The following is a 24,379-nucleotide window of genomic DNA, read 5'->3' on the forward strand; positions in this document are numbered from 1 at the left end:
TGGGAGGCAGAGGCAGGCAGATTTCTGAGTTTGAGGCCAGCCTGGTCTACAGAGTGAGTTCCAGGACAGCCAGGGCTACACAGAGAAACCCTGTCTCGGAAAACAAACAAACAAACAAACAAACAAGGAAGGAAGGAAGTCTGTCTGTCTGGGAGGGTGTACAGGTGTGAGTGTGCAATTATAGATTCATCTGTGTGCAAGCATGTCCCCATCTCTGCCTGTGTATCAGTGTCGCCCGTGGTCATCAAAGGATGCGCAGGCCTTTGCAGTGCCCGTGGCCAGGGTTATGACTGGATATCTGTAGAGCGTTTGCATGTGTGCCCTTGCCTTCTCCACTGTGTGGGGCATGTGTGGTACCTCGGTGGCATATGTGTACACATCCACATGACGTGTTGGTGGCAGCATCTGTGAGACTGGCCAGGGTTGTAACGCTGATGGGCGGGGCCCGGTCAGGGGCGGGGCCTGGTCAGGGGCGGGGCTTTCAGTAGCAGATGGGCTTAGATGAAGAAAACTAGAGTGAATGAATGGGACAGAGGATGGGGCCTCAGCCTTCCAAACCTGAGGACCAGGCTGAGATGCAATGAGATGCCACCCCTACCCCAGCCTCTTTGCCTGGCCACCTATCTCCTCCTGTTGGAAGCATTCTGTGATATTGACAAGCACCCTTGGGGAGTGTGATTCTCCTTCCTCTATCAAGGGCACCCATAGGATCTGGCTGTGGAGCTTGACAGCCTGTGCTGTCTCGCTGAGAGGTGAAGGGACAGATGAGGATGCGCTAACAGAGAAGAGAAAGGTTGGACAGAAGCCACAGGGGTGGGCCTGCATTTGCGTACACCCCATTTTCGGGGATGCCAGCTAGCATACCTGGATCTGCAGAGTGGCAGAACGCATCCTGCTCTCTCAGTGCCCGCTCCCATTCCCCAGGCTGGCTGCAGGAGCTGGCACGCAGGCTGGAGACCCCCTACTACCTGGTGAGCCGGAGTCCAGACGGAGGGAACAGCTCTGGCCAGAGTGAAAACTGCAGCAGCAGCAGCGGCAGCAGTGGCGGCAGAGGCAGCGAAGCCAATGGGACCGGGCTGGAGCTTCTGGGTGGCCCGTCCCTACGCAGCGCCTACATCACCTCCCTGTACTTCGCGCTCAGCAGTCTCACCAGTGTGGGCTTTGGCAACGTGTCTGCTAACACAGACACGGAGAAGATCTTCTCCATCTGCACCATGCTTATTGGAGGTGAGGCTGAGCCGCGACTTTCCCGGGGGCCCCTCCACGCCCACCTCTCTCAGGGTTCCTACAACTGGAGATCTAGGGTCTACCTTTGGTGATCCATCCACCAGACCAGGGCAGGGAGAGATGCCCATGCACACTGCCTAGGAACATGGCGATAGGCAGGGAGCGGAAGACAGGTCTGCTAGCACCACATCAGGCCTGGCCAGGTCTGGAGGGTGATCCTTCCTCTTTATTCTTGACCAGCTCTAATGCATGCAGTGGTGTTTGGGAATGTGACGGCCATCATCCAGCGCATGTATGCTCGCCGCTTTCTGTACCACAGCCGCACTCGTGACCTGCGAGACTACATCCGCATCCACCGCATCCCCAAACCCCTCAAACAACGGATGCTGGAGTACTTCCAAGCCACCTGGGCTGTGAACAATGGCATCGATACCACTGAGGTGTGGTGGCCTCCTAGGCTGCTTCTAGACTTTTACATCCTCCAGGGGTTTGTGCTTGGTCTCCGCGATCAATCGGGAGTGGAGGTGTGGGTGGGTAGGAAATGCAGAAATACAGTTTTCCCTGTTCTTTTACAGAGACAGCACCCATACATGAGACAGAGCAGAACCCCAGTTAGGTCTGTGGGCTCTGTGCTCACTGACATCAGAGTCTGAGGCCAGGAGGAGGAAAGGGGCTAGGAGGGGGCTGCAAAGAGCGTTCTTCCCTTGACTGTACCCTCTGCACCTTAATGCTGGGTGGGAGGCTTGCACCGCCTTGGAGGCTTGCACCGCCTTTGTTACCCCTCTTGCTTCTGAGGTTGGAAATGATGGCCAGGGGCTGGCTGAAAGGGAGCCCCTCTTCTGCCACCTCAGCCCTCCCCTACTGCCTGCTTGCAGCTGCTGCAGAGCCTCCCGGATGAGCTTCGTGCAGACATTGCCATGCACCTGCACAAGGAAGTCCTGCAGCTGCCGCTGTTCGAGGCCGCCAGCCGTGGCTGCCTGCGGGCGCTGTCCCTGGCCCTGAGGCCAGCCTTCTGCACACCGGGCGAGTACCTCATTCACCAAGGCGATGCTCTCCAGGCCCTCTATTTTGTCTGCTCGGGTTCCATGGAGGTCCTCAAAGGTGGCACCGTGCTCGCCATTCTAGGTTCGTGTGACAGGAGAGAGGGTGCTTGGCGGGGGGCGGGGGGGGGCGCTCCCGTGTCTAGGGAACCCAAAGTCTTTACAAGGAAAAATCAGAGAGTGGGTGCATACACAGCCACCCAGGGAGAGACAGATAGGATGGAGTTCAGAACAGCCAGAGCTCTAGACAAAGTTCAAAGATGAGCCAGTGATAACAAAGTAGCAATACGGGAGGAGGTGGCAACTTTGAGGCTGTTCCTACGAGGAGGCCAGTGAGGGGGGTCCAGCTTTTCATAGGAGCCAGTGCATGATGGGATAGAGAAGCCTTGTAGGAAAGTGCAGAGGACAGTGCTCTAGCAAGGGAGAAAGAGGGCAGGTCATACAGAGCAGGTCCAAAGCCCAGATGGGTGACAGCGGAGCTCAGCCTCCACGTGACAGGGTAGCATCTCTCAGAAAAAGAGCATACCCTTCCTTTGACAAAAGGGAGAGGGGAAGTAACACATCAGCTTCCTAAATGAGGTCAAGGGACCAGCACAGCAGAGGGAACAGTAGACTCACAGAGGACTGGCTGGCCAGCCCTTCCATTCAGAGACACTGGAAACTCATAGGAAGCATTAGAGAAACGGTTATCATTCACCCAGCTAAGCTAGGTGTTGGCTGGGATGTGTGGGATAGCCAGGTGCCGTGTGTGTGTGTGTGTGTGTGTGTGTGTGTGTGTGTGTGTGTGTGTGTTGACCTTAGAGGGGAAGCGTTTGAGGAGGGCCAGGTGTGCACACAAGCACCAGGAGAGCCTTGCTCTGTGAAGCACAGGCCTGCATGGTAAAAGCCCGTGAAGGGGCTGGGCTATGCAGCCATGTCATGGGAGGCTCTCGATGGCCCTGGAGGGCAAGGAACCGACATAGCCTGGGGAATCCAGGTGAGTTCTTGTACCAGGGGGAAGAGAGGTAAGGACCAGATCACAGCCAAGTCCTTGCTGTGGCGACAACTAGAGCCCCACAGCCACAGTAAAGACTAGGACAGACAAGAACAGAGAAGGTGGCGGTACGCTGCTGGGCATCCCAGCATTTACTAGTGCTCATCTCCTCTCCCTTGAGAAGGAGGGCCTTCCAACAGCATAGATGGAAGAGATGTCGCCAGAGGCCTCGGAGCCTGAGCAAGGTGGCAGACTGTTAAAGCACCTTTTTTTTTTTTTAAATTCAATTCCATCTTTCTTACATACAGCTTCTGAGCTTAGATACAACATATACCAGAACTGGGAAAACGGAGTTATGGCTGGGTACCGTGGCATATGCTTGGTACCCAAAGCAGGTGGAATGCTGAGGCAAGAGACTCGCTTGAGCGATGGAAGAGTTCTAAGCCAGCCTAGGGAACATAGCAAGACCATCTGAAAGAGAAGGGAGAGAGGGAGGGGCAAGAAGGGAGGAAGCGAGGAAGGCAGGCAGATGGGCAAGGGCTAGGCATGAAGCTTAGCTGGTGCAGGGCTTGCCTAGCAAGAACAACACCCTGGATTCAGTCCCCAGCATTACATTTAACCAGGCACGGTGGCTTGTGCTTGTGATCCCAGCCCTTGGGAGGTGAAGGCAGGAGGATCAGAAGTTCAAGGTCAGCACATGCCTTTAATCCCAGCACTCGGGAGGCAGAGGCAGAAGCAGGTGGATTTCTGAGTTTGAGGCCAGCCTGGTCTACAGAGTGAGTTCCAGGACAGCCAGGGCTACACAGAGAAACCCTGTCTTGAAACTACCCCCCCTCCTCCAAAAGAAGTTCAAGGTCATCCTGGACTACATATGAGCTTGAGGCCAGACTGGGATAAATGAAACCCTGTTTCAAAAAAAGCAGAAAGAAAACCAAAATAAATAAATAAGGAAGGAGGGAGGGAATATAGTGTTATATACAACACAAGTGTGGCTAGTGACCCTTGAGGAACCAAAGAAAGCTGTCATGGGAAGACTGGTCAGGGCACAACCGTCCAGCTGGTTGCTCGGTAGCTCTGCACGCCCGCATAAGTGCCTGGCTCGGATCCTGCTCGAGAACTGAGTGTTCTGTGTTTGCTATGGAGTCCAGTCTGGCTCTGAACTTGCGGTCTCCTATTTTAGCCTCTGAGGGCTGGGAGCACATGTGTCCAGCTGTGACTTGGTTTCCTGCCTTGCTTTCATTGCAGCATCCCACCTGCCTCCTCAGCTGGGCATTCAGGTGCATCCCAACTGGCTCCTCAGCTGGGCATTCAGGTGCATCCCAACTGGCTCCTGGCAAGCTGAGTCTGGCCTGTAGTCAACAGTAGTGATTCTGGCTCCAACCTGTTTGTAATCTGACTCAGCCAAGTGTTCCAAGAGCAAGAGGATGCAACCCGATGAGCTGAGCCTGAAAGCTGTGGTCCAGGCCCCACCAGTGGCAGAGCCCAGGTCATTGTTGACTCTGTCCTTAGTCTTGTTCTCCTTTGTGTCTCACTTCTAGGCTGAGGACAGACTTACACCTGTCTTATTCCAGATCACACAAAACACAGCTCCTTCCTTAGAAAATCCCCCCTTATAACTCAAATGGCTCTCGGAGAGTCCAGGAAACTTCAAAACAGGAGCAGAAAACTTAAATGAGGCTCATTCTGCCCTTCAGTCTGAGCAAAACTCTGCAAACATTTTGAGGCCTCTGTGTTGACCTGTCTTGGTCTTAAAGGCCTTGACCACTCTTCCTAGTCTTTCTAATCATGCGGCTTGGCCTGATAGAAGCCAAATTGCCTTTGCCTGTGCCCTGGTTGTTGATCCCTGCTGGGGTTGAACAAGAAGGAAAAGGGAAGATGAAAGCGACAAAGGTCTCTGGTTGGCCCCGTCAGGAGATTCATCCCATTGACTCACAGACCCCGGGTGTGACACGAAGAATCCCCTTCCCTGGACGACATCCTTGAGGTCCCAACATTCTTTTTTTGTTTGTTTGTTTTCCGAGACAGGGTTTCTCTGTGTAGCCCTGGCTGTCCTGGAACTCACTCTGTAGACCAGGCTGGCCTTGAACTCAGATATCAGTCTGCCTCTGCCTCCCAAGTGCTGGGATTAAAGGCGTACGCCAACACCGCCCGGCCCAACATTGTTTTGTTTTGTTTTTCTGTTTGTTTTGTGAGACAGGGTTTCCCTATGTAGCCCTGGCTGTCCTTGGAACTGGCTCTGTGAACAAGGCTGGTCTCAAACTCAAGAGAGCTGCCCAAATCATTTGATAGTTGCTGTCAGTCAGGTGGTATTCTCAGCTAGCTTTGGAAAACGTTTATGGTGAGATCAAAGCTCCCCCTGCGCCCCCCCACCCCCACCTCCCCACCAAGGCAATGCCAGCATAGCTTTGGCATTGACATTTTCGCTGTGACGCACAGGGCACTAAACTGCTGCTACCAAATTCTGGTCCTTGGATAAACTGTACTCAAATCACCTGTGGGTCTTTAAGAAAATCAGATTGTATTGATAAGGGCTGAGCTGGGTCCTGGAGGAAGCCTGATTGGTTTAATTTCTCCAGGGGAGTTCAATTAAGAGCCTGTCTGTCTGTGGACACTCCTCCTTGGATGGAGAGGTTGTTTTGCCCTTGGAAGTGCTTGAGAGCCTGGGTCCCACTGTTCTCTACCCCAAGTGTGTGTAAGACCCAGTGAGGCCTAGGGACCTCGCCACATCTGGGGCCTCTGTCTTCCCATGTCCCCCCACACTCCCCAAGTGACTTGCTAACCTTGGTTTCCTCTACCCAGGGAAGGGTGACCTGATCGGCTGCGAGCTGCCCCAGCGGGAACAAGTAGTGAAGGCCAATGCAGACGTGAAGGGGCTGACGTACTGCGTCCTACAGTGTCTGCAGTTGGCTGGGCTGCATGAGAGCCTCGCTCTGTACCCTGAGTTTGCCCCACGCTTTAGCCGTGGCCTCCGAGGGGAGCTCAGCTACAACCTGGGAGCTGGGGGAGTCTCTGCGGAGGTGAGGGTGCTGGGTATGCGTGTGGAGGGGCTGGGGTTTGAGGGAACAGATGAACTGAACACAGGTGGGGAAACGAAGAGCTGTGGGCTTGTGCGGAAGTCCCTCTACCTCAGGGCAGGAGTTCACACTTAACCCTTTCTTTTCACTGTTTTTAAAATTTATTTGATGTGTACGTGTGTGCTGTGTAAGTTTGTGTGCACCACATGAGTGCAGGAGCCCTCAAGAAGCCAGAAGAGGGTATCATACATCCTGGAACTCTAGTTACAGGCGTCGCTGTGAGTCACCACACGGGTACTGGGAGTTGAACCCAGGTTCTCAGCAAGAGCAATTATGTGCTCTAAACCAACTCTGTGATTTGGAAGTCAGTCCAAGTCAGGGTGTGTTAATATACGCCTTAAATCCCAGCACTCAGAAGGCAGAGGCAGGTGAATCTCTGTGACATCAAGGCTAGCCTGGTCTATGTAGTGAGTTCTAGAACAGCCAGAGCTACCTAATAAAGAGACACTATCTAAAAAAAAAAAAAAAAAAAAAAAAAAAAAAAAAAGTCCAGCTTTGGCTTGCCTGACATATTGGCCCTGATCAAAACAAAATTTACTATGACAGGAGCCCAGTTCACTTGCTATCAGGTGAACCCTGTAGTCTACAGTATAGCCTGCAGGTGGAGGGTTGGTCAGAGACAGGCATCAGCCATAGAGGCTGCTTCTGAGTAAGAGCCCCGTAGAGCCCCTTGACCCTTCGTCATGAAATAGCAGATTCTGAGGGGACAGTAGTTACTTTCCTATTAATAAAACATGAGGAGTAAGGGTTTATCTGGGCCTACATCCAGAGGGATGAATCTGTCATGGTGGAGACACAAGGCAGCAGGTATGGAGACAGGAGCAGGAAACCGAGGGCTCATGTCCTTGACCACAGGCAGGAAGTGGACAGAGTGACCTGGAAGTGGCAGGTTTGGTTTTTTTTTTTTTTTTTTTTTTTTTTTCTCAAATCCTTTGTCCAGCAAAACCACACCTCCTAAGCCTCACCCAAAGAGGTTTGCTATGGATTGGAGACCAACTGTTGAGATGCCTGAGACTGGGGGGGGGGGGCATTTCTTATTTGAACCCCAAGAGAGGTTTTAGTATTACCACTAGTGCACAGTGAATAGTTCCATTAATCTGAAGGGTCAAGTAGAGGGCTGTTGTATCCATCTTTGGTGTATCCATCTTTGGGCGGATTTAGTGATTTCACTGTGGCAACAGTGTAGCAGGTTACTGCCCCCTCCTCCTAGGGTGGCTTCCTCTTCCTGGTGTGTCCTGTGCCTTAGCAAGGAAGAGGAATGGAACACAACACTGGCTGTCCATGTTGAACCCTGTCCCTTCTGTCCCTAGGTGGATACCAGCTCCCTGAGTGGTGACAACACCCTCATGTCCACACTGGAGGAGAAGGAGACAGATGGGGAGCAGGGACACACGGTCTCACCAGCCCCAGCAGATGAGCCCTCCAGTCCCCTGCTGTCGCCCGGCTGTACCTCCTCCTCCTCAGCCGCCAAACTACTCTCCCCACGTCGAACCGCACCTCGGCCGAGGTTGGGTGGCAGAGGGCGGCCGAGTAGGGCAGGGGTTTTGAAGCCTGAGGCTGGTCCTTCTGCTCATCCACGGTCACTTGATGGGCTGCAGCTACCCCCCATGCCATGGAATGTACCCCCAGACCTGAGCCCCAGGTGAGCAGGCCCTGGACTTCATGGCAAAGTTGTGGTGGCTAGGACAGAGGCACCATTGAGGCACACCCTGGCCCTAAGTGTTGTCCATTTGGGGTTTTTGTGTGTGGGGGTTTGTTGTTGTTTTGTTTTATTTTGTTTTTTTTTTGTTTTTGAGACTATGTAACCCTGATTGATTTCCACTTTGTAATCCTCCTGATTCTGTCTCCTGAGTGTGGGGATTACAGATGTGTGCCATGCATCATGTTTCCTCCTCCTCCTCTTCCTTCTTCTCTTCCTCCTCCTCCTCTTCTTCCTCCTCCTCCTCTTCTTCTCCCCCCTCCTCGATTTTATTTTTAGTTGGTTGTAAGGCAGGGGACTGTGCACATGAGTGCAGGTCCCCACAGAGGCCAGAAGAGGGCATTGGGTGTCCTGGATTGGAGTAATAGGAGGTTGTGAGCTGTTCTATGCAAGTTCTCTGCAAGAACAAAACAGGCTCTTAACTGTTGCATGTAGTTTTATGCTCTACTTGACTTTGCTCCGGGAAGTGGCTGCTCTACCAGCCCCTTCCCAGCTTCCCTTGACTCCTCGGATAAAAAACATAGACACGTCTCGAAAAACCAAAAAAAAAAAAAAAAAAAAAAAAAAAAAAAAAAAAAAAAAAAAAAGACACACAGGTTTTCAGTGACAACTTGCCTTCTTGGCACAACTGCAGAGGTATTTCTCCAGGCCCTATCCTTCTAATCATCATGGTCCAAACCTGCCTGCCTTCCCTGATTCCTGCGATTCCCATTAGCTGGTTAGAGGGGGCTTACTTTCACTGTGTTACTCCAGTGAAATCTTGTGTTACTCCAATGTACTCTTCAGTAAACCGCAAGCTCCTAGGGAAATGGACTGTACAAGCTTCTTAGGATGCCCAGGTCTAGCTTTGAACTTCTGCAGCAGCTGACGTGTGTGAACACTGGAATGTCCCATCCTGACACCACGGTGGCTGCCTGTTGTCTGATTTGATGTCCTGCCTTGATTTCTTGGGTCCACAGGGTCGTAGATGGCATTGAAGATGGCTGCAGCTCTGACCAGCCCAAGTTCTCTTTCCGAGTGGGTCAGTCTGGCCCAGAATGTAGCAGCAGCCCCTCCCCGGGAACAGGTATTGGATGCGGAGACAGGGAATGTTGGTGGGCACCCCATTTGCCTCATAGACCTCAAGCGGTGTGGGATCTGAGTCTGGTGTTAAGAGGAACTGTGGGGCAGCCTGCCTGGAAGCTCTCCCAGGCTGCTGGTGATGACTGGCCTGGAGGTTTAGATAACTGCCCAGCCAACTTTCCAACGGCCCCTCCATCTTGATTCCGGTCTATAAAATGGGTTGTTGGGCAAATGAGAATGTACCTGACACTCTTGGCACATGTCTGTCTTCCTGGGAGAAAGAGGGCTGGAAAGATTGAGTTGAACCTGGTGCTGGATGAGACAGGCAGCCTGGAAATGGGACACAACCTAGGACAGGATGAGGGACAGATGCAGGGAGCTTTTTCCAGCTAGATGGTGGTGTTTGCCTGTAATCCCGGCAGGCACTAGGGAGGTGGAGCAGACAGCTCAGGGCTCAATAGCCTTGGTTACTCAACAGACTTGAGGGAACATCATGGGTTATGAGACTATCTCATCCTGCTCCACGAGGGGACAGCCTCCTGCAGGGAGGAGAGCAGTAGACTGTGTTACTCAGGGATGCAGGGAGGGGTTCTCATACTGACAATTTAGGCAAAATTTGGCAACTTGACCAAGGCCAGAAAGGAGCAGGGTGAGCCAGACCAGTGCTAAGAGGCCAGGCCTGGATCCTGTCTGTCTTTTAGCAGCTCTGGTTGAAAAGCCTGTCTTTCCACAGAGAGCGGACTGCTTACAGTCCCCTTGGGGCCCAGTGAAGCAAGAAACACAGACACGCTGGACAAGCTACGGCAGGCGGTGGGTGGCTGAGGTGGGAGCCGGGAGGGAATCACAGGCCCGGCTGAGATGGCTGGCCCACTGACCTGGTGACCTCTTACCCCCACACCCAAGGTGATGGAGCTATCTGAACAGGTGCTGCAGATGCGGGAGGGACTGCAGTCACTTCGCCAGGCTGTGCAGCTCATCCTGGTGCCCCAAGGGGAAGGCCAGTGTCCCCGGGGATCAGGAGAGGAGCCGTGCCAAGCCACCGCCTCTGGCCTCCTACAACCCCTGCGTGTGGACACTGGGGCATCATCCTACTGCCTGCAGCCCCCAGCAGGTTCGGTTTTGAGTGGGACCTGGCCTCACCCCCGTCCAGGTCACCCCCCTCCCCTCATGGCGCCCTGGCCCTGGGGCCCCCCAGCATCTCAGAGCTCCCCTTGGCCTCGAGCCACAGCTTTATGGACCTCCACTTCAGACTCAGAGCCCCCTGGCTCTGGAGATCTCTGCTCTGAGCCCAGCACACCAGCCTCACCCCCTCCTCCTGAGGAAGGGGCTAGGACTGGGACCCCAGCACCTGTGAGCCAGGCTGAGGCTACCAGTACTGGAGAGCCCCCTCCAGGGCCAGGGGGCCGAGCCTTGCCCTGGGATCCCCACAGCCTAGAGATGGTGCTCATTGGCTGCCACGGTCCTGGCACTGTCCAGTGGACCCAGGAAGAAGGCACAGGGGTCTGACTGAGACTGGAGATGAGTACTACAAACGCCTGCCACCTGCTGCTCCGCCTAGCCATGCAGGGCTGCTCAAGGCAGGGAGCCTAAGGGAGGAGGAGGGTGAGCTAGAGCCTCAGGCAGGCCCCAGGCTAGGGATCCACAGGCTCTGCCGCCTGCCAGATGGGGGCAGAGGTCTGAGGACGGGGAGGGGTTCTGCCATTCCTTGCATGTGCCCGTCTCCACTGTCCTCATGTTTTTTATATTAAAAAACATAAAAAAAAAAAATAAAAGAAGCTACTTTGGAACTCAGTACTTTTTATTTACAAAAACAAAAAGGAGTCTAAAGATGACTCACTGGAGACACAGGAGTGACAATGGTGGCGATGGTGGGGCTCTGGCTCTGGGGAGGCACAGGGGTCCCAGCCTCTCCTGGCTTCCCCATGGTGACCCCACCTTGCCTCAAAGGCTCAATCAATGGGCCAGCAGTCGGGCCTCCACTCCCCACTCTGGGTACAAGGGTTTTCCAGGAGCCTGAGTTCCCAGCTCAAGGGAGCTGGAATGACAGGGAAACTGAGGCTGGAGAATGCCATGGTTTCTGCTCCCGCCTCACTGTGGGGCAATCTTGGCAGCCTCAGCCCGGATGAGGGCAATGAGGTCCTGGTTGATGAGGAAGACGAATCGCAGGCTGGCGATCTGGGCAGGAGAGAAAGATGGCTGAGTCTAGAGGAGGGACAGAGGCACACCCATGGCCCAGTCTGTCAGGCAGCAGGTGAGACGCTGTCCTCCACCCCTGACTCACCTCCACCACAGAGTTGTTGCTGAGGCGCCACTTGGAGCCACACAGCACAGGTCGCCCATCGATATAGATGGGCCGCCGGCCCTCGTTGGCAATGAAGAAGTCACCATTGTTTTTCAGCTTGATGACACCTGTAGAGGCAGAAAGTAAAAGAAATGACAAGACGGTGACAAACAGGAGACAGCCAAGTGTCCCTCTGCTTCTTGGGTATGAAGGCATGCAGGCACTCGAGGCCCCAAGGTAGAGATCTCAAAGCGCCAACTCCTTTGGCCTTCATCAGTAAGTCCTAAGGATTCTCTAGGCCCCATGGCTTAGGGCTCAGAGGAGCTCCCTCCTGCTTCTGGGGCTGGCAGAGTGGGCACACCTTGCTTTCGGGAGATCTTCCAAGCCGGACCCTCCAGAGACAGGTCCACGTCTATCTGGTTGTCCTTGGTTGCTCTGCCCAGGGTTATCTGGGAAAATGGTGGAGGTGAGGGCTCGGTCAAGGAATGAGGAAAACAAGCCCCACACAGGCCAGGGAAAGACAAGAAATCAAGGACTGGGTAGAGAAAGGGACAATAGAGAGGGTGGGTGCCTAGGCAGGGCGGGGACAGTGACAGCCTGTCTCACCTCACGAGAGCGCATTAGGTACCGCACCATGCGGCCCCGTAGCACGGCCAGGGTCTGGTTGTCGAAGTCTGGAGAGCTCATGCCTGAGAGAGGAGCAGGGTCAGCAAAGTAGCAGCAAAGACCACGTAAGGGCTGGGGCGGGACAGCAGGGCATGGCCCTAGTCAACAGCATAGCCAGCCAGGCACGGGACAGGTTCCATGGGACAGAGGTGCCAGGGAGCACTGTCCCCGAGTCGCCTCACCTGTGATGCTGTCCACTAGCACCTGCCACTTATGCAGTTCCTGTTCCAGCTGCCGGATCTCTCGTTTCTGGCGCCGGTCAGCCACTGTCAGCTCTGAGGTGAAGTGAAAGAAGAGGAGACTCTGGTGCCACCAGCACCTTGAACTGGTCCCCTCTGTTCCCACCCCGTCCTCAGCAGGGCAGACTTACCATGTTCCAGGACTTCATCTCGCATGTCCCTGAGTATCAAAAAGGATTTGTCACTAGCAGGCCCCTGAGGTGCTGGCCCACCACAGCACCCCAGGCTTCTCAGCCAAGAGGCTCAGAAAGTTGTTCAAAGCCTTGGCCTAGCCCTGGGACTACGGTGGAGGGAACGGGAAGGCAGTGAGCTAAAGCGGCCCCCACAGGAGAGGGTGCAGCAGGGTGGCTAAGCCCAGCAGCTGCAACTGAAGCGCCTGCTGGGCAGCCTGGTGTGCCCGACAACATGGAGTCAACCCTCTCCAGGAACTCACTTGAGCTTACTGTCGTCAATCAGGTCCTCTGCATCTGAGAAGTTGAGCACTTGGTCCCCCTTAGGCAGTGGCTGCACTGAATAGACAACAACGGCGTATAAATGTGGAGGTTCCTCCTCCAGCCCCAGCTGCCCCACAGCCAGGCGAGTGGAGCAGCCAGGGGGAAGGACACAGCCCTGCTGCAGCCAGAGCCACAGAGGGATCACAGTCCCAAGCAGCCAACACTCTGACTTGACACAACGCATCCTTGGGACAGAGGTGGGTCAAGACAAAACTATAGCTGACCTACATGGGCTTCTGTTACATGGCAGGCTCACTTGTCAAGTCTTAAACTAAGCGGGAGGGCTGCCCAGCTCCCTTGTACATGTGAGGAGAGTAACAGAGGCAGACTAAACTCTGACCCAAGTCAGGGCACAGCCACGACCAAACTGTCCCCCAGCCTTCTGGCCAACCAAGAGACATGTCCCACTAGAAGGCACTGACTGAGAGCTGCTGCTACCTCAGTCTACAGAGAATGACCTCCTTATGGGCCCTGCAATTAGCTTTATTGTTTTCAAAGGATGAAATGGAGCAGGATAATTAATATTAGAACCTATCAAGTATGTTGTTTCGTCAAAGTTTTCAACTGTCTCTGGCTAGAATGGAAGAGGAGGGGGTGCCCAGAACATTAGAGCTTGGCTAGAGGTGCCCCCTCCCTGCGGAGCTGCTCTGCAGGGCAGCCAGCAGCTACAGCTGAGGGTGGGTGGGGTATGCACAGGCAGCTCAGCTCTACCCTGTCAGACTGTGCGGACAGAGGAGTAGGTTGTCCACTCCCACCAAGCCGCCTTCCACCAGGTCTTCTTGAAACTCAGGGCTCTAAATGTGTGACTAACCTGCTAGCTAAGCCAAGCAAGCTGCCTGAGCCTGGGGACACCCAGCTCTAAGCAACAAATGAGAAACTCAAACCCTTGGGGGAGATTATTTCACACACACACACACACACACACACACACACACGCGTGCGACTTTCAGGGAATAGAACAATTTCCAGAATCATGACAAAAGCAGCAGATGTGGTGCTGCACACCTATAGTTCCAGCTCTTGGGAGACAGAGGCAAGAGGTCAGCCTGAGCTGTAGAAAACCAAGACTCAAAACAAAACAACCCAAAACAGCAACAACAAAAAGAGGGAACGGGCTGGTGAGATGGCTCAGTGGGTAAGAGCACCCGACTGCTCTTCTGAAGGTCCAGAGTTCAAATCCCAGCAACCACATGGTGGCTCACAACCATCTGTAACAAGATCTGGTGCCCTCTTCTGGAGTGTCTGAAGACAGCTACAGTGTACTTACATATAATAAATGAATAGATCTTTAAAAAAAAAAAAAAAAAAAAAAGAGGGAACAAGCTGGCTTTAAAACAGTAAAATAAAATGCTGTCTACCAAACGTCCTGTGAGGATTACATGATGGGTAGGACGGCAAGCCCCCGGAGCACTATCAGCAGGGGACACATGTCCGACCATCCCGCTGTGGCCATCTTTCTGAACTTGAGCTGCAGGAGCATGCTAGGGCAAGGAAGGCTTTATTCCCAGGCAGCAGGAAGAGCTATGGTGGTGCACAGTACAGCAGGCAGTGGATTTTGCCACGAAGAGTGGGCCTGAACCCTACGAACCAGAAGCTGGGTCACCAGTCCCCCTACAGGCCTCCTACAGTCCAACCCGGTGGCTTTCCTAGCTTGGTGGTGAGACAGGTGGCAGAAGGCATCCCAGCCCTTAGGGAAGAGGATGGATGGGGCCTAAATATGAAGTCCTGTTGGGGATTTTAGGGGTAAACCACCTGACCACACAGACTCCCTGGTCCAGGAGCAAGGCAATGGAAGGAGGATGCAGGCTGGAAAGAAAGCCGGGGTGAGAAATCGTGGGGGGAAGTGACTAGAGACGACATGCCCAGTTTGCTCCAGTTTTCAGGCTCCCCATAAATAATACACTAACATACTGTTCATGTGATGGCCAAATATGTCAAGAAACAAAACAACAACAAAAAACCCAAACAAGAAGCAGTAACACTAACTACTATTTGGACTTTTGGCTCAGGATAGCAGGCAGGCTGGCTCCCCATTCCACGATGCCAAAGGCCCTGCCAGCACTACAGGGCAGCAGGTTCTGCTGCTGCTGTTTTGGCAGATGGAGGTGAGGAGGACACACACGGGGCTGCTGAGAACTCTCTCACAGGACGCTGGCAGGCAGCTGCACCTGCAGCACTTGTTCCCACACCTGAACACCCGACTGCTCCCGACAGCTCCTGGGGCGCCCGTTACCTGTCTGATCCTCGAGTAAGTAATACTGTTTCATGAGCTGCCAGTGGGCCTGCAGAGCCTTGGCAGTACGAGCCAGGTAGAAGGCATCAGGGTGTCTATGCAGCAAGTCCTGGAAGGTCTCCAAGGTGGGCTGGCTGCTCTGGAGATCAGAAACATTCTCTTCATGCCTGGGTTTCCTCATTTCTACCCCATCCCTGTCCCCAGGCCAAGGAACTGGAAAAAGCAACAGTCACCAGGGGCCAGGCATGGTTTCCATCAAGACCCCTGCAGATGTGTGCAGACCCCATCCAGGACAGACAGGACTCCCTACACTGCCGGTTTCCCTCGGCCCAGCGCGTGCCCTGCCCACTTACTGATCCGACTTTGCTCAGCAGCTGCTCCTCAGCCTTGCTGAACAGGGCCTTGCTCTGAATGGCTGCAATGGCTTCTGGATGTAACTGCCTCATGGCCTGGCAAGCCAGCCTGCACATGGGAAGAAAGAAAGGAAGGAAGGCGCCAAGTAATCTGGGGTTCCTACTCCCCGCAAAACCTATAAGCCTTTGGAATGTAGAGATTCTGAGCCTAGAGGTCTGTGGTAGAAATAACCAGGGCAAGGTCCAATGAGGGAGCCCGGGACCGAGAACCATACTCTCTGACTCCACCCAGCTCAAAGCAAGCAGACAAGAGGCCGGCTTCTGAGACAGCCTGGGATCCTCTGCAACTCTCTTCCCAGCCCTTCCTCATTACCCACTGCCCACGGCCTCCTTTTCCCAAGCTGAGGCCAAGCCATTTTCTGGTCTCTCGGGACTATGGCTACAGCTTGAGTAGGCGGCAGGGCTGTGGAGGAGGAGAAGATGGGTGTTGAGATTCAAGCCAAGCTCTGAGGACACTGAATTAAGTAACCGAGGAGGAGTATGGTATGTAGTGCAAGAGCTCACTTACAACTTTGCTAAAACTAGAAGGGTCTTGGGGCTTTATGTCAGTGTCTGTCTCTCATTTGTTTTAGAGACAGAGCTTCTCTCACTCTGTAGAGCAGGCTAGCCTCCAACTCAGCCAACTGCCTCTGCCTCCTGAGTGAGTACGGGAACGTCAGATCCCTGTTCTTTTTTTTTTTTTTTTTTTTTTTTTAAAGATTTATTTATTCATTATATGTAAGTACACTGTAGCTGTCTTCAGACACTCCAGAAGAGGGCGCCAGATCTCGTTATGGATGGTTGTGAGTCACCATGTGGTTGCTGGGATTTGAACTCTGGACCTTTGGAAGAGCAGTCGGGTGCTCTTACCCACTGAGCCATCTCACCAGCCCTCTTTTTTTTTTTTTTATAGACTATTTATTTATTTATTTATTATATGTAAGTACACTGTAGCTGACTTCAGACACTCCAGAAGAGGGAGTCAGATCTTGTTATGGATGGTTGTGAGCCACCATGTGGTTGCTGGGATTTGAACTCCGGACCTTCGGAAGAACAGTCGGGTGCTCTTACCCACTGAACCATCTCTCCAGCCCCAGATCCCTCTTCTGTGAGAGGCCAGTGTGGACAGTTCAGAAGTGACCCAAGGCACATACTGGTGAAACTGAGGCTCCTGGCATTTGTAGGCATTTATGTCCCATGCCAGGACGCTGACCTCCATCTGGGACTAGCAGAGGTTAAAGAAAGGAGATACTCCAGAATGCCCAGTAGGTCCCCAGGTTAACCCAGAGGCTACAAAGCCCCATGGCCCTGTCTCCCAAGACCCTCCTTTGGGCCCTGGTTGAATCTGGTCCTCCTATACCAAGTTGCAAATTTGGGGGGCCCCAGCCCTCCCCTCTGCTGAAGCCAGCTCACTCACTTGGAGATGACAGGGTCGTAGAGCAGGGCGTACCAGCGCTCCTGAACTTCCCGAAGGGTGAAGCGGCAGCTGAACTTCACACCCAGGTGGACAGATGTCAGGTCATTAGTCTGCAAGACCCCAGAACGGTTTGCTCCAGCCCAGCACTGGGAAGAATCCTTCCCTTGGAAGCCACAGGGTTCTGCTAAGCTAGTATGGGGACTGGAAATTGGAGGACAGGAGGGAGGGAGCCCCAGTCCCATGGTGGGTACCTGCAGCACAGCATTGATGAGAAGGAGGTCATCTGCAGGCTTCCATCGGCCCAGATCCTTGGTCACCTGAAGTGGCTGTTTGCTTTTCTTCACACGCTTGGTCAGCCCAGGGGTTGGGGCAGGGCTGGGAGGTACAGGAGTACTGGGAGCCTTGGATACCTGGGTACAGGACGGGACCACAGTGAACTCAGAGCTGGTGTCAGAAGAGCTGGGGCTTCGGACCTACTGCATCACATACTGTGATAGCCGCAGGCTCCGACAACACCAGGGAGCCAAGCTGAGAGCGGAGCTTTCTTTTTTTTTTTTTTTTTTAAGGATTTATTTATTTATTATATGTAAGTACACTGTAGCTGTCTTCCAACACACCAGAAGAGGGCATCAAATCTCATGGTTGTGAGCCACCATGTGGTTGCTGGGATTTGAACTCAGGACCTTTGGAAGAGCAGTTGGCGCTTTAACCACTGAGCCATCTCTCCAGCCCTAGAGAGAGCAGAGCTTTCTAATGCCTACCCCCGCCCAAGTCCTTGTCTATCGTTCTTGACTGGGTGGGGTCCTCTCTCTGCTTGTGGCACCTTCAGCCCCAAAAAGGAGGGCGGGTGGGGGGATGCCAGGAAACTACTCTTGCTGCTGCCCTGTCTGGGGCCAGAGCAGTGCCACCTGCGGGTTATTTTTACACCCTGCAATGCTGGGAACAAGCTGTCTGCTCCCAGAATAGATACGAGCTCCCTGCCTCCCACACGGAATACGATCCAGGATGCACTGGCAAGCGAGGGATGCAGCAAGGGAGGGAGCAGGAGAGACAGGAGGGAGGGGTCTGGGATGGGGGCTGGGCAGTGCAGTCCCTGGCAGGCCTCACCCAGTTGCCCAGCCCCTTACCTTCTTCTTCTCACTAGAGGAGGGCTCGCTCCCTGAGCAACGGCCTGACTCCACACCACCGGCCCCCTTCACCCGGGTGGAGGATTTGGCCAGGCTGCTCTCTACCAGTTCATCGTCAAATTTCTTCCTTTTGATGAACCTGTGGAAGGTCCTGCAGGGTTAACTACTGGTACCACACCCACTTCCACAGGGCAGACTCCCCTTGGGAACTAACTGCCTTCACTTTCCAGCAGTGTCTGGCTCAGTGGACATGGAAAAGACAAGTTCTAGTCCTCTGAGGTGACAGGCAACCTTTCAACAGAGATGGAACCCCTCACTCCCCGTCCTCCGTGCCATCCGGACGCACCGGCAGAGGAGGTAAAGGAAAAGCACAAGGCTTTCTTTGGACCCCAGGCAGGCTCAGAAGACCATTTCAAACCAAGGCTAGCATGGGTGTGCCTAACCCCACATGCCTCCCCTTCCCAGGCACTCTGAGCCCAGGCTACCTGGAGGAGCTTCTGCGTTTGGGGATAGTGCCCAGGGCCTGGGAGGAGGCTCGCTTCTGCCCTGCCAGTGACTCCTCATCCTCAGAGCGGCTGGCTGTGCCTGACGCCATCAGGGAAGAGTCTAGCAGCCCCTGAGAATCTAGGAAAGAGAAAGGGTGACCTCCGTGCATGGACCCTTGTGTCAGCCCCTCAGTCCTTGCCCGGCCTCCCTGAGGCTTGGTCTTTGAGGCGGGCATTCCTTCTTGGCCATCCAGATCCCATCTGGGCTCAGACCTGGCCCAGACCTTCCACGCTAGGCAGTTATCCTGGTGCCACGGGTCATGGGGTGCAGCACAGGTGCTCAGGTCAGACTGATGAGGCCGACACACGGGGTGGGTTCTGAGCATAACTGCTCCCTTGACCATCAAAATGCATCATGCCAAAGAGCAGCAGCTCCACGGCAACTGAGGCAATTGTGGCTTTACCGAGAGGCACATAGGTGGTGCTGGCCCTGGGGGGGTGGTGGTGGTGGTAGGTGGCATTGCCCAGCCAGGACCGAGAGACACTCGGCAAGGGGTAGAGTCAGGGGCTGCCTGGCGCCCGAGAGCTTGGGGAGATGGCCGGGCCTCACACTACCTTTGTCCATCCTCTCACAGTCCCAAAGCCTCCGGCTCCAAACCACAGGGCTAGGAGGAAGGGTCCCACAGGCTCATCCAAGGGTTCTGACCAAGCGAGCTTGGATGCTGAGAAGAGAGTCTGCAAAGGAGAGGTAAGGCTCCCTCAGGCTCGGGTTTCCAACAGGCCAAACCTACTGATTGACCAATCCCTTATCCTCGGGCACTCGTGCACCCTGTCTGAGGTAGGGAGGACATACGGAGTGGGAAGAGGCAAAAAAGCTCTACTCTCAATTGCACCTAACCATTAGTAGCTATTGCCTGGTCTGACGGCTCTGACAGTTAATCCCAGTATGTGGAGGCGGAGGTAGAGGCAGAGGCAGAGGCTGGTGGATCTCTGTTGACTTTAAGGCCAGCCTCGTCTACGGAGCAAGCCAGGGCTATCTATAGAATAGTGAGCTTCTGCTCCAAACAATAAAAACACAAAATATAAGTAGCCACGTGGGAGTCACTGAGGCCTTTGTGCGAATGATAAAAGATGTGGAAAAAAACATATTAGGCTCAGAGATCTCTCTTAACTTTACCAGTGAATCCTAAATTAAGCATTTGGAACGTTAACCAGAAAGGGTCAAGGGATTCCTGACTCATTTGTTTTCCTTCAGCTGTCTACTCAAACCAGCAGCACCAACCTGCCCCCAGGCCACAGCCGGGGAAGGTATAGAATCCCAGTATCTCGCTATCTTTTTGCTTTCCTTTCCATGTGCAGCTTTTACTAAAGTGGGTGGTTCCTTCTGACGATTAAAAAGTGGTTTGGGAACTGTGTGAATACCCAGCGCTTTGGCAGCCCCGCTTCTAACCCAGGGAACCAGGTACCGGGTTTGCAGGCGGGCTGTGAGCAGGCCCCGCCCCCTCCTGACTCCGGCCTCTCGCAAAGTTCTGGCTCCGCCCGTAAGGACGCTCCATGCCCCCAGCTCGGTGGGTACCACAGAAGAGGGGGGGTGCAGGTGTCCAGCCCCACGAGCAACTAAGGCAAAGTGTTTGCTCTCCTTCCCTTCCCTCCTCCCGACAGGGCACCCCTAAGGTGAGGGATCAGGGCAGGTCTGTTTCAGGGACTCTGGGGAGCAGTGGTAATTTAGTCAGCTCTTCGGCTCCATACTACTGCATCGACCTCGCCATCTGGCTCTGAGGCCCACAGGCCGGTGGTAGCGAACCAGGACAACTCCCAGACAATTCTCATCCCACCTCAAGCATGCCACCTGTGCGCATGCGTAATGCCGCAGGCCAGAGCCTAGCCCGATCGGACTTACGCATGCGCAGATTTCTCGGGCGATACCGGGGCGGGGCCCCAAATCTTGTTGTGGGGTTGTGCCCCGAGGCACGTTGGGAAGCTCCACTTCACCCTCCAGGTCTACTCAGAACACTAGGAGACGAGTCGCGGGGTCTCACCATTCCTAGGCTGCCAGCTCCAACAATTTCTCCGCGGCGACGGCAGGAGCCGCAGGGCCAAAGCCGGCTTCCGTGAGACACATCTACTTCCGGGTTGCGAACGAAGGGTTGGACGATCTTTTCCGGTTCGTCCTGGACGCGTAAGTGGAAGGGGCGTGGCCGTGCGCCTTAGTGGAAACCATTTTGCGGGGAGCCGGAAATACAGCTTTCCGGGTTGGCAGAAGCGCTTAGGGAGGCACCAGGCAGTGTTAATTATAGGAACCGCGGAGGTTTCCCGGTTGGAAAAAGCAGCGGGAGGGCGGGGCTTGTGCTGAGACCCCGCCCAGGCGACGCTGGGAGGGGCGGGGCCGCCGTGCATTCGTTATTAGCACTAACCTTAGTGGGTGTCTCTGGACCAAATCTTGTATTGTTTTATTTGCCAGTGTTTTCAGATAAGGGATTCGGTCAGGCCCTTTGCTAAGCACACATGTTGGAGAGTTTGCTCGAACTGGGGGGGGGGGATGTGGCGTACAGTAGAATCCCGAAGATTCCTGTCTAAGGGGGAGATGCAGGATGGTGGCCGCGTTCCTAAGGAAACACTCCTTAGGAGAGAAGGAGCGGCGCCAGTTGCTTACGCCAGATGAACTCCATCTAGACTGCTGGGGTCAGTCGTGGGTAGCCAGCAAACCAACCGAATCCTTTTCAGAGGACAGTGTTCCCTGAGGGAACTGTTTTGAAAGAAAGAACTAGTTCCCAGAGAACAGGAGACGTCCGGACTTGGGGGCTGTGAGAGATGCCCCGGAAAGCTAGGGAGACTGGACTCTATAATAGCTCTTTCATGCCTTCTTTGAGGGGCACAAAAGTGGAGCAGCTCTGGCTGGAGGAGCTCCCTGGAAGAGCGTTTGCCCAGCATGCCTGACATCCTGAATTTAAGTGTCAAATGGACGACCCTGACAAGTTTCAAGTCTTCTCTTCATAATATACTGTTACTTATTTAACGAGCATGTATTTGCTTTATCGCTCCCAAAACAAAGTTTTCTGGTATACAGTATGCTTGTTAGAGGTTTGTCAACTTGAAACTAGCTAGAATCTTCGCGCTCAGTTGAGAAAATGCCTCCTTCAGACTGGTTGGCAGGCAAGTCTGGGGTGTATTTTGTTGTTTGGATAGATGTGGGAGGTCTAAGCCTACTGTGGGCGGTACTACCCATCCCAGGGCAGGTGGTCCTCTTTTGTAAATGACAGCAGGGTAAGCAAGCTAGAGCTTTGCTTGGCCTCTGCTCCAGTGCCTGCCTTGAGGTTCTTGCCCCAACTTTCCTCGGTAATAGACAGTGACTTGAAAGTTATAAGATGAAATAGACCCTTTGCTTCCCAGGTCGCCTTTAGTTACAGTGTTTTGATCACAGCAATTAAAAACAAACTAGGACACAGCCTGGTGGGTTGTGCGAAATATAGTGTGGTTTAGTATCTATACAGATGACAATTAATTGGGCGCTCTTCCTTTTTTTTTTTTTTGTATTTTATTTTTTTTTAATTAGGTATTTCCCTCATTTACATTTCCAATGCTATCCCAAAAGTCCCCCATACCCCCCCACACACAGCACTCTTCTTAAAGAGGTAATTTTTTTTTTTTTTAAGTAGGAATGAAATACTTGGTGTGTGTCAGGCAAGTTCTGTCCCACCAAGCCACATGGGCAGCCCTAACAAGGGATCGTTTGGTAAAGAGCTGGATGGGTACTGTTCAATGTTTGTTAGATGTTTTTCTCGTAGGAAAGGCAACTTAAGGAAGAAAGGGTTATTTTAGCTCACAGAGTTTTGGGGGGTGTGAGGGGGTACAAACATCATGGCAGGAAAGGCACGGTGGCAGGAGTGTGGGGTGATTGCTCAAGCTGTGTCCAGAACTTGGAAGTGCAGAGAGATGAAGTATTGGTGATCTGCCTGCTTTCTCCTTCCTGTTCAGTCTGTAGCCCTAGCCCAAGGTCATTCGAAATTAGGGTGGTCTCCCATCTAAGTTAAACCTCCAGAAATAGCTCCACAGACACACATGGAGTTTTGTCTTGTGACTCTAAATGAGGTTAAGATCACAAGCCCACCTGATGTCCAGGCATACCACATTTATGTCGGTGGCATCCATCAGCTGCTGGTGCCACTGGAGCATAGCGATCCCCAGTCTTTCTTGGTTTGTTTGGCTTGGGTTTTTGAGACAGAGCCTCTATGTAGTTTTGGCTGTCCTGTAACTTGCTATGTAGGTCCTGAACTCACAGAGATCCATCTCCCTCTGCCTCCCAATGTAAGGATTAATGACGTGTGTCACCACACCCAGACATTAGGCTTTAGAGACAGAGTCTCCTGTAGTCCAGGCTGGTCTCAAACTCAAGTTATCAAAAGATTGGCCTTGAATTTCTCACCCTTCCATCTCCACCTCCCCAGTGCTAGGATTACAGCCGGGTGCCATTATCCCTGGTTTTGTGTGGTGCTGGGTATCAAACCCATGGCTTTGTGCGTGTTGTATAAACACTCTACCAACTGAGCTATATCCCCAACCTTGAAACAACACTTTTGGGTTTTTTGGGGTTTTTTTGTTTTTGTTTTTTTTTAGTTTTTCGAGACAGGGTTTCTCTCTGTAGCCCTGGCTGTCCTGGAACTCACTTTGTAGACCAGGCTGGCCTCGAACTCAGAAATCCACCTGCCTCTGCCTCCCAAGTGCTGGTATTAAAGGCGTGTGCCACCACCGCCCGGCTGAAACAACACTTTTAAATCATAGCATTCCCTAAAGTCTCATGTTAATTCTTTAGACCGGATGGGATGTGAGCTTTATTACTGAACATGGTTCAGTGGGCATAGAGAGCAAAGTGGAAGCTCTCAGGACCACAAAGTCTGACACTCTCCCCAGGGACTATACCTGGGAACATATGTGCCCCATAGCCATCAGGGATGCACTGGTTGTCAGTTACCACTCCTTTCAATTCTTCTGCATTAAACTTGGTAAAGCCCCACCTCTTTGAGGCGTGGCTCTTCCAGAGGCCAGGGAACTTGAACCTTACCTCTATGCAAGGCCTTAACCACCTTCCTCATTGTGAAACCTGACACAGATGGGCCTGATGATCTGGCCTAAGGGAATCCTGGCCACTGTGTCCTGGAGCTTCCCAAAGGCAGCTTGCACGCTCGTCTCCGCAGCCTGGACTGGGGATAGTATTGAGGTCAGAGACAGAAATAGCCCCTAGAAAGCTGCCACCAAGATCCCTTAGGGAAACCCACACAGACAGCAGGTTGAATATCCCTCCAAGCAGGCTTCTGTTTGCAGCCATTACACACAGGTGCCATGAAGAAGGGGGCCTGGCCAGCTCAACTGGCTGCATCACAGTCATTTCTCTTTTTTGTTTCTTTTGTTTGTTTGCTTTTGGAAACAGGGTCTCTCCATGGCCCTGGATGTTCTAGAACTCACTTGGTAGACAAGGCCAGCATTGAAGAGTGCTGGGATTAAAGGTGGGGGCCACATGCCTACCTTCATGTTCATATCTTAATGCAGAGGGGAGTCATTTCATCTTAAAAAAAAAAAAAACCCAAAGTCTCAACACTTTCAAAATGATTCAAAAATCTAAGCGCAGAGTCTTTTCTGAGACTCGGGTGACCTCTTAACTGTGAGTCTCTATAAAATAAAATACAAGTTACTTACAGTATACAATGGCACAGTGTAAATATTTCCATTCCAAAATAGAGTGTGGGGCATGCAGGGAAGATCAGGCCAATGGCTGGAGAGGTGACTCAGTCTGTAAAGTGTGCTGCAAAAGACCAGGCCAAAGCAAGACTGAAACCCAGACAGGTCAGCACTCTGCAATCTGGACTCATGATGGAACCATCTGGGCCCCAGCACTGTTAGCAGCTGTGGCCCCAGCTCACCACCGGCAGCACCTGCAGCTTTTCTCTTGGGTCAGCGCCCTTCTCTGCCTGCAGC

General features: G+C 53.2%; 2 protein-coding genes and 1 non-coding gene across 8 annotated transcripts in view; 1 reads left to right on the forward strand and 2 right to left on the reverse strand.

The window, feature by feature from the left end:
- The window catches only part of Kcnh3 (potassium voltage-gated channel subfamily H member 3), an 18,268-nt gene extending 7,414 nt beyond the window's left edge, over window positions 1-10,854 (forward strand). For 3 of the 4 annotated variants that reach the window (XM_029469891.1, XM_021183356.2, XM_029469893.1), the window contains exons 8-15: window positions 925-1,227; window positions 1,468-1,667; window positions 2,103-2,352; window positions 6,040-6,257; window positions 7,625-7,956; window positions 8,973-9,079; window positions 9,809-9,885; window positions 9,979-10,854. In XM_029469891.1, coding sequence (XP_029325751.1) covers window positions 925-1,227; window positions 1,468-1,667; window positions 2,103-2,352; window positions 6,040-6,257; window positions 7,625-7,956; window positions 8,973-9,079; window positions 9,809-9,885; window positions 9,979-10,581 — 2,090 coding nt within the window. In that variant the 3' untranslated portion in view covers window positions 10,582-10,854. The remainder of the gene's footprint in view (window positions 1-924; window positions 1,228-1,467; window positions 1,668-2,102; window positions 2,353-6,039; window positions 6,258-7,624; window positions 7,957-8,972; window positions 9,080-9,808; window positions 9,886-9,978) is intronic. The other variant, XM_029469892.1, reaches the window with a different exon arrangement.
- Mcrs1 (microspherule protein 1) lies at window positions 10,853-20,551 on the reverse strand. 3 transcript variants are annotated; one of them, XM_021183357.2, is made up of 15 exons: window positions 20,449-20,551; window positions 19,025-19,144; window positions 18,410-18,548; window positions 17,925-18,063; window positions 17,049-17,207; window positions 16,798-16,907; window positions 15,342-15,450; window positions 14,989-15,127; window positions 12,695-12,770; window positions 12,393-12,421; window positions 12,205-12,297; window positions 11,963-12,045; window positions 11,718-11,805; window positions 11,357-11,484; window positions 10,853-11,250 (listed from the first exon to the last, which is right to left on the reverse strand). In XM_021183357.2, the coding sequence occupies exons 2-15, from the start codon at window positions 19,032-19,034 to the stop codon at window positions 11,164-11,166; spliced, it is 1,389 nt and encodes a 462-aa protein (XP_021039016.1). In that variant the 5' UTR covers window positions 19,035-19,144; window positions 20,449-20,551; the 3' UTR covers window positions 10,853-11,163. The 3 variants fall into 3 exon arrangements, with proteins under 3 accessions (XP_021039016.1, XP_021039018.1, XP_021039019.1); XM_021183359.2 differs by lacking the exon at window positions 20,449-20,551 and adding an exon at window positions 20,310-20,416; XM_021183360.2 differs by lacking the exon at window positions 19,025-19,144.
- Window positions 20,552-23,650: 3,099 nt separating this feature from the next.
- On the reverse strand, window positions 23,651-23,783 carry LOC115029450. The gene has a single exon (XR_003835027.1). It is a non-coding gene; the product is annotated as a small nucleolar RNA SNORA70 (small nucleolar RNA).
- Window positions 23,784-24,379: the final 596 nt, after the last annotated feature.

Source organism: Mus caroli, chromosome 15 (genome assembly GCF_900094665.2).
Source record: "Mus caroli chromosome 15, CAROLI_EIJ_v1.1, whole genome shotgun sequence".
In the NCBI taxonomy this organism is placed as follows: domain Eukaryota; kingdom Metazoa; phylum Chordata; class Mammalia; order Rodentia; family Muridae; genus Mus; species Mus caroli.

Excerpts from the sequence above, each read along its gene's own strand:
- Mcrs1 (XM_021183357.2), bottom strand. Across the intron at positions 17,208-17,924 it reads CCTCTAGTGAGAAGAAGAAG|GTATCCAAGGCTCCCAGTAC; the intron begins GTAAGGGGCTGG and ends TCCTGTACCCAG. Across the intron at positions 12,298-12,392 it reads AGATGAAGTCCTGGAACATG|AGCTGACAGTGGCTGACCGG; the intron begins GTAAGTCTGCCC and ends ACTTCACCTCAG.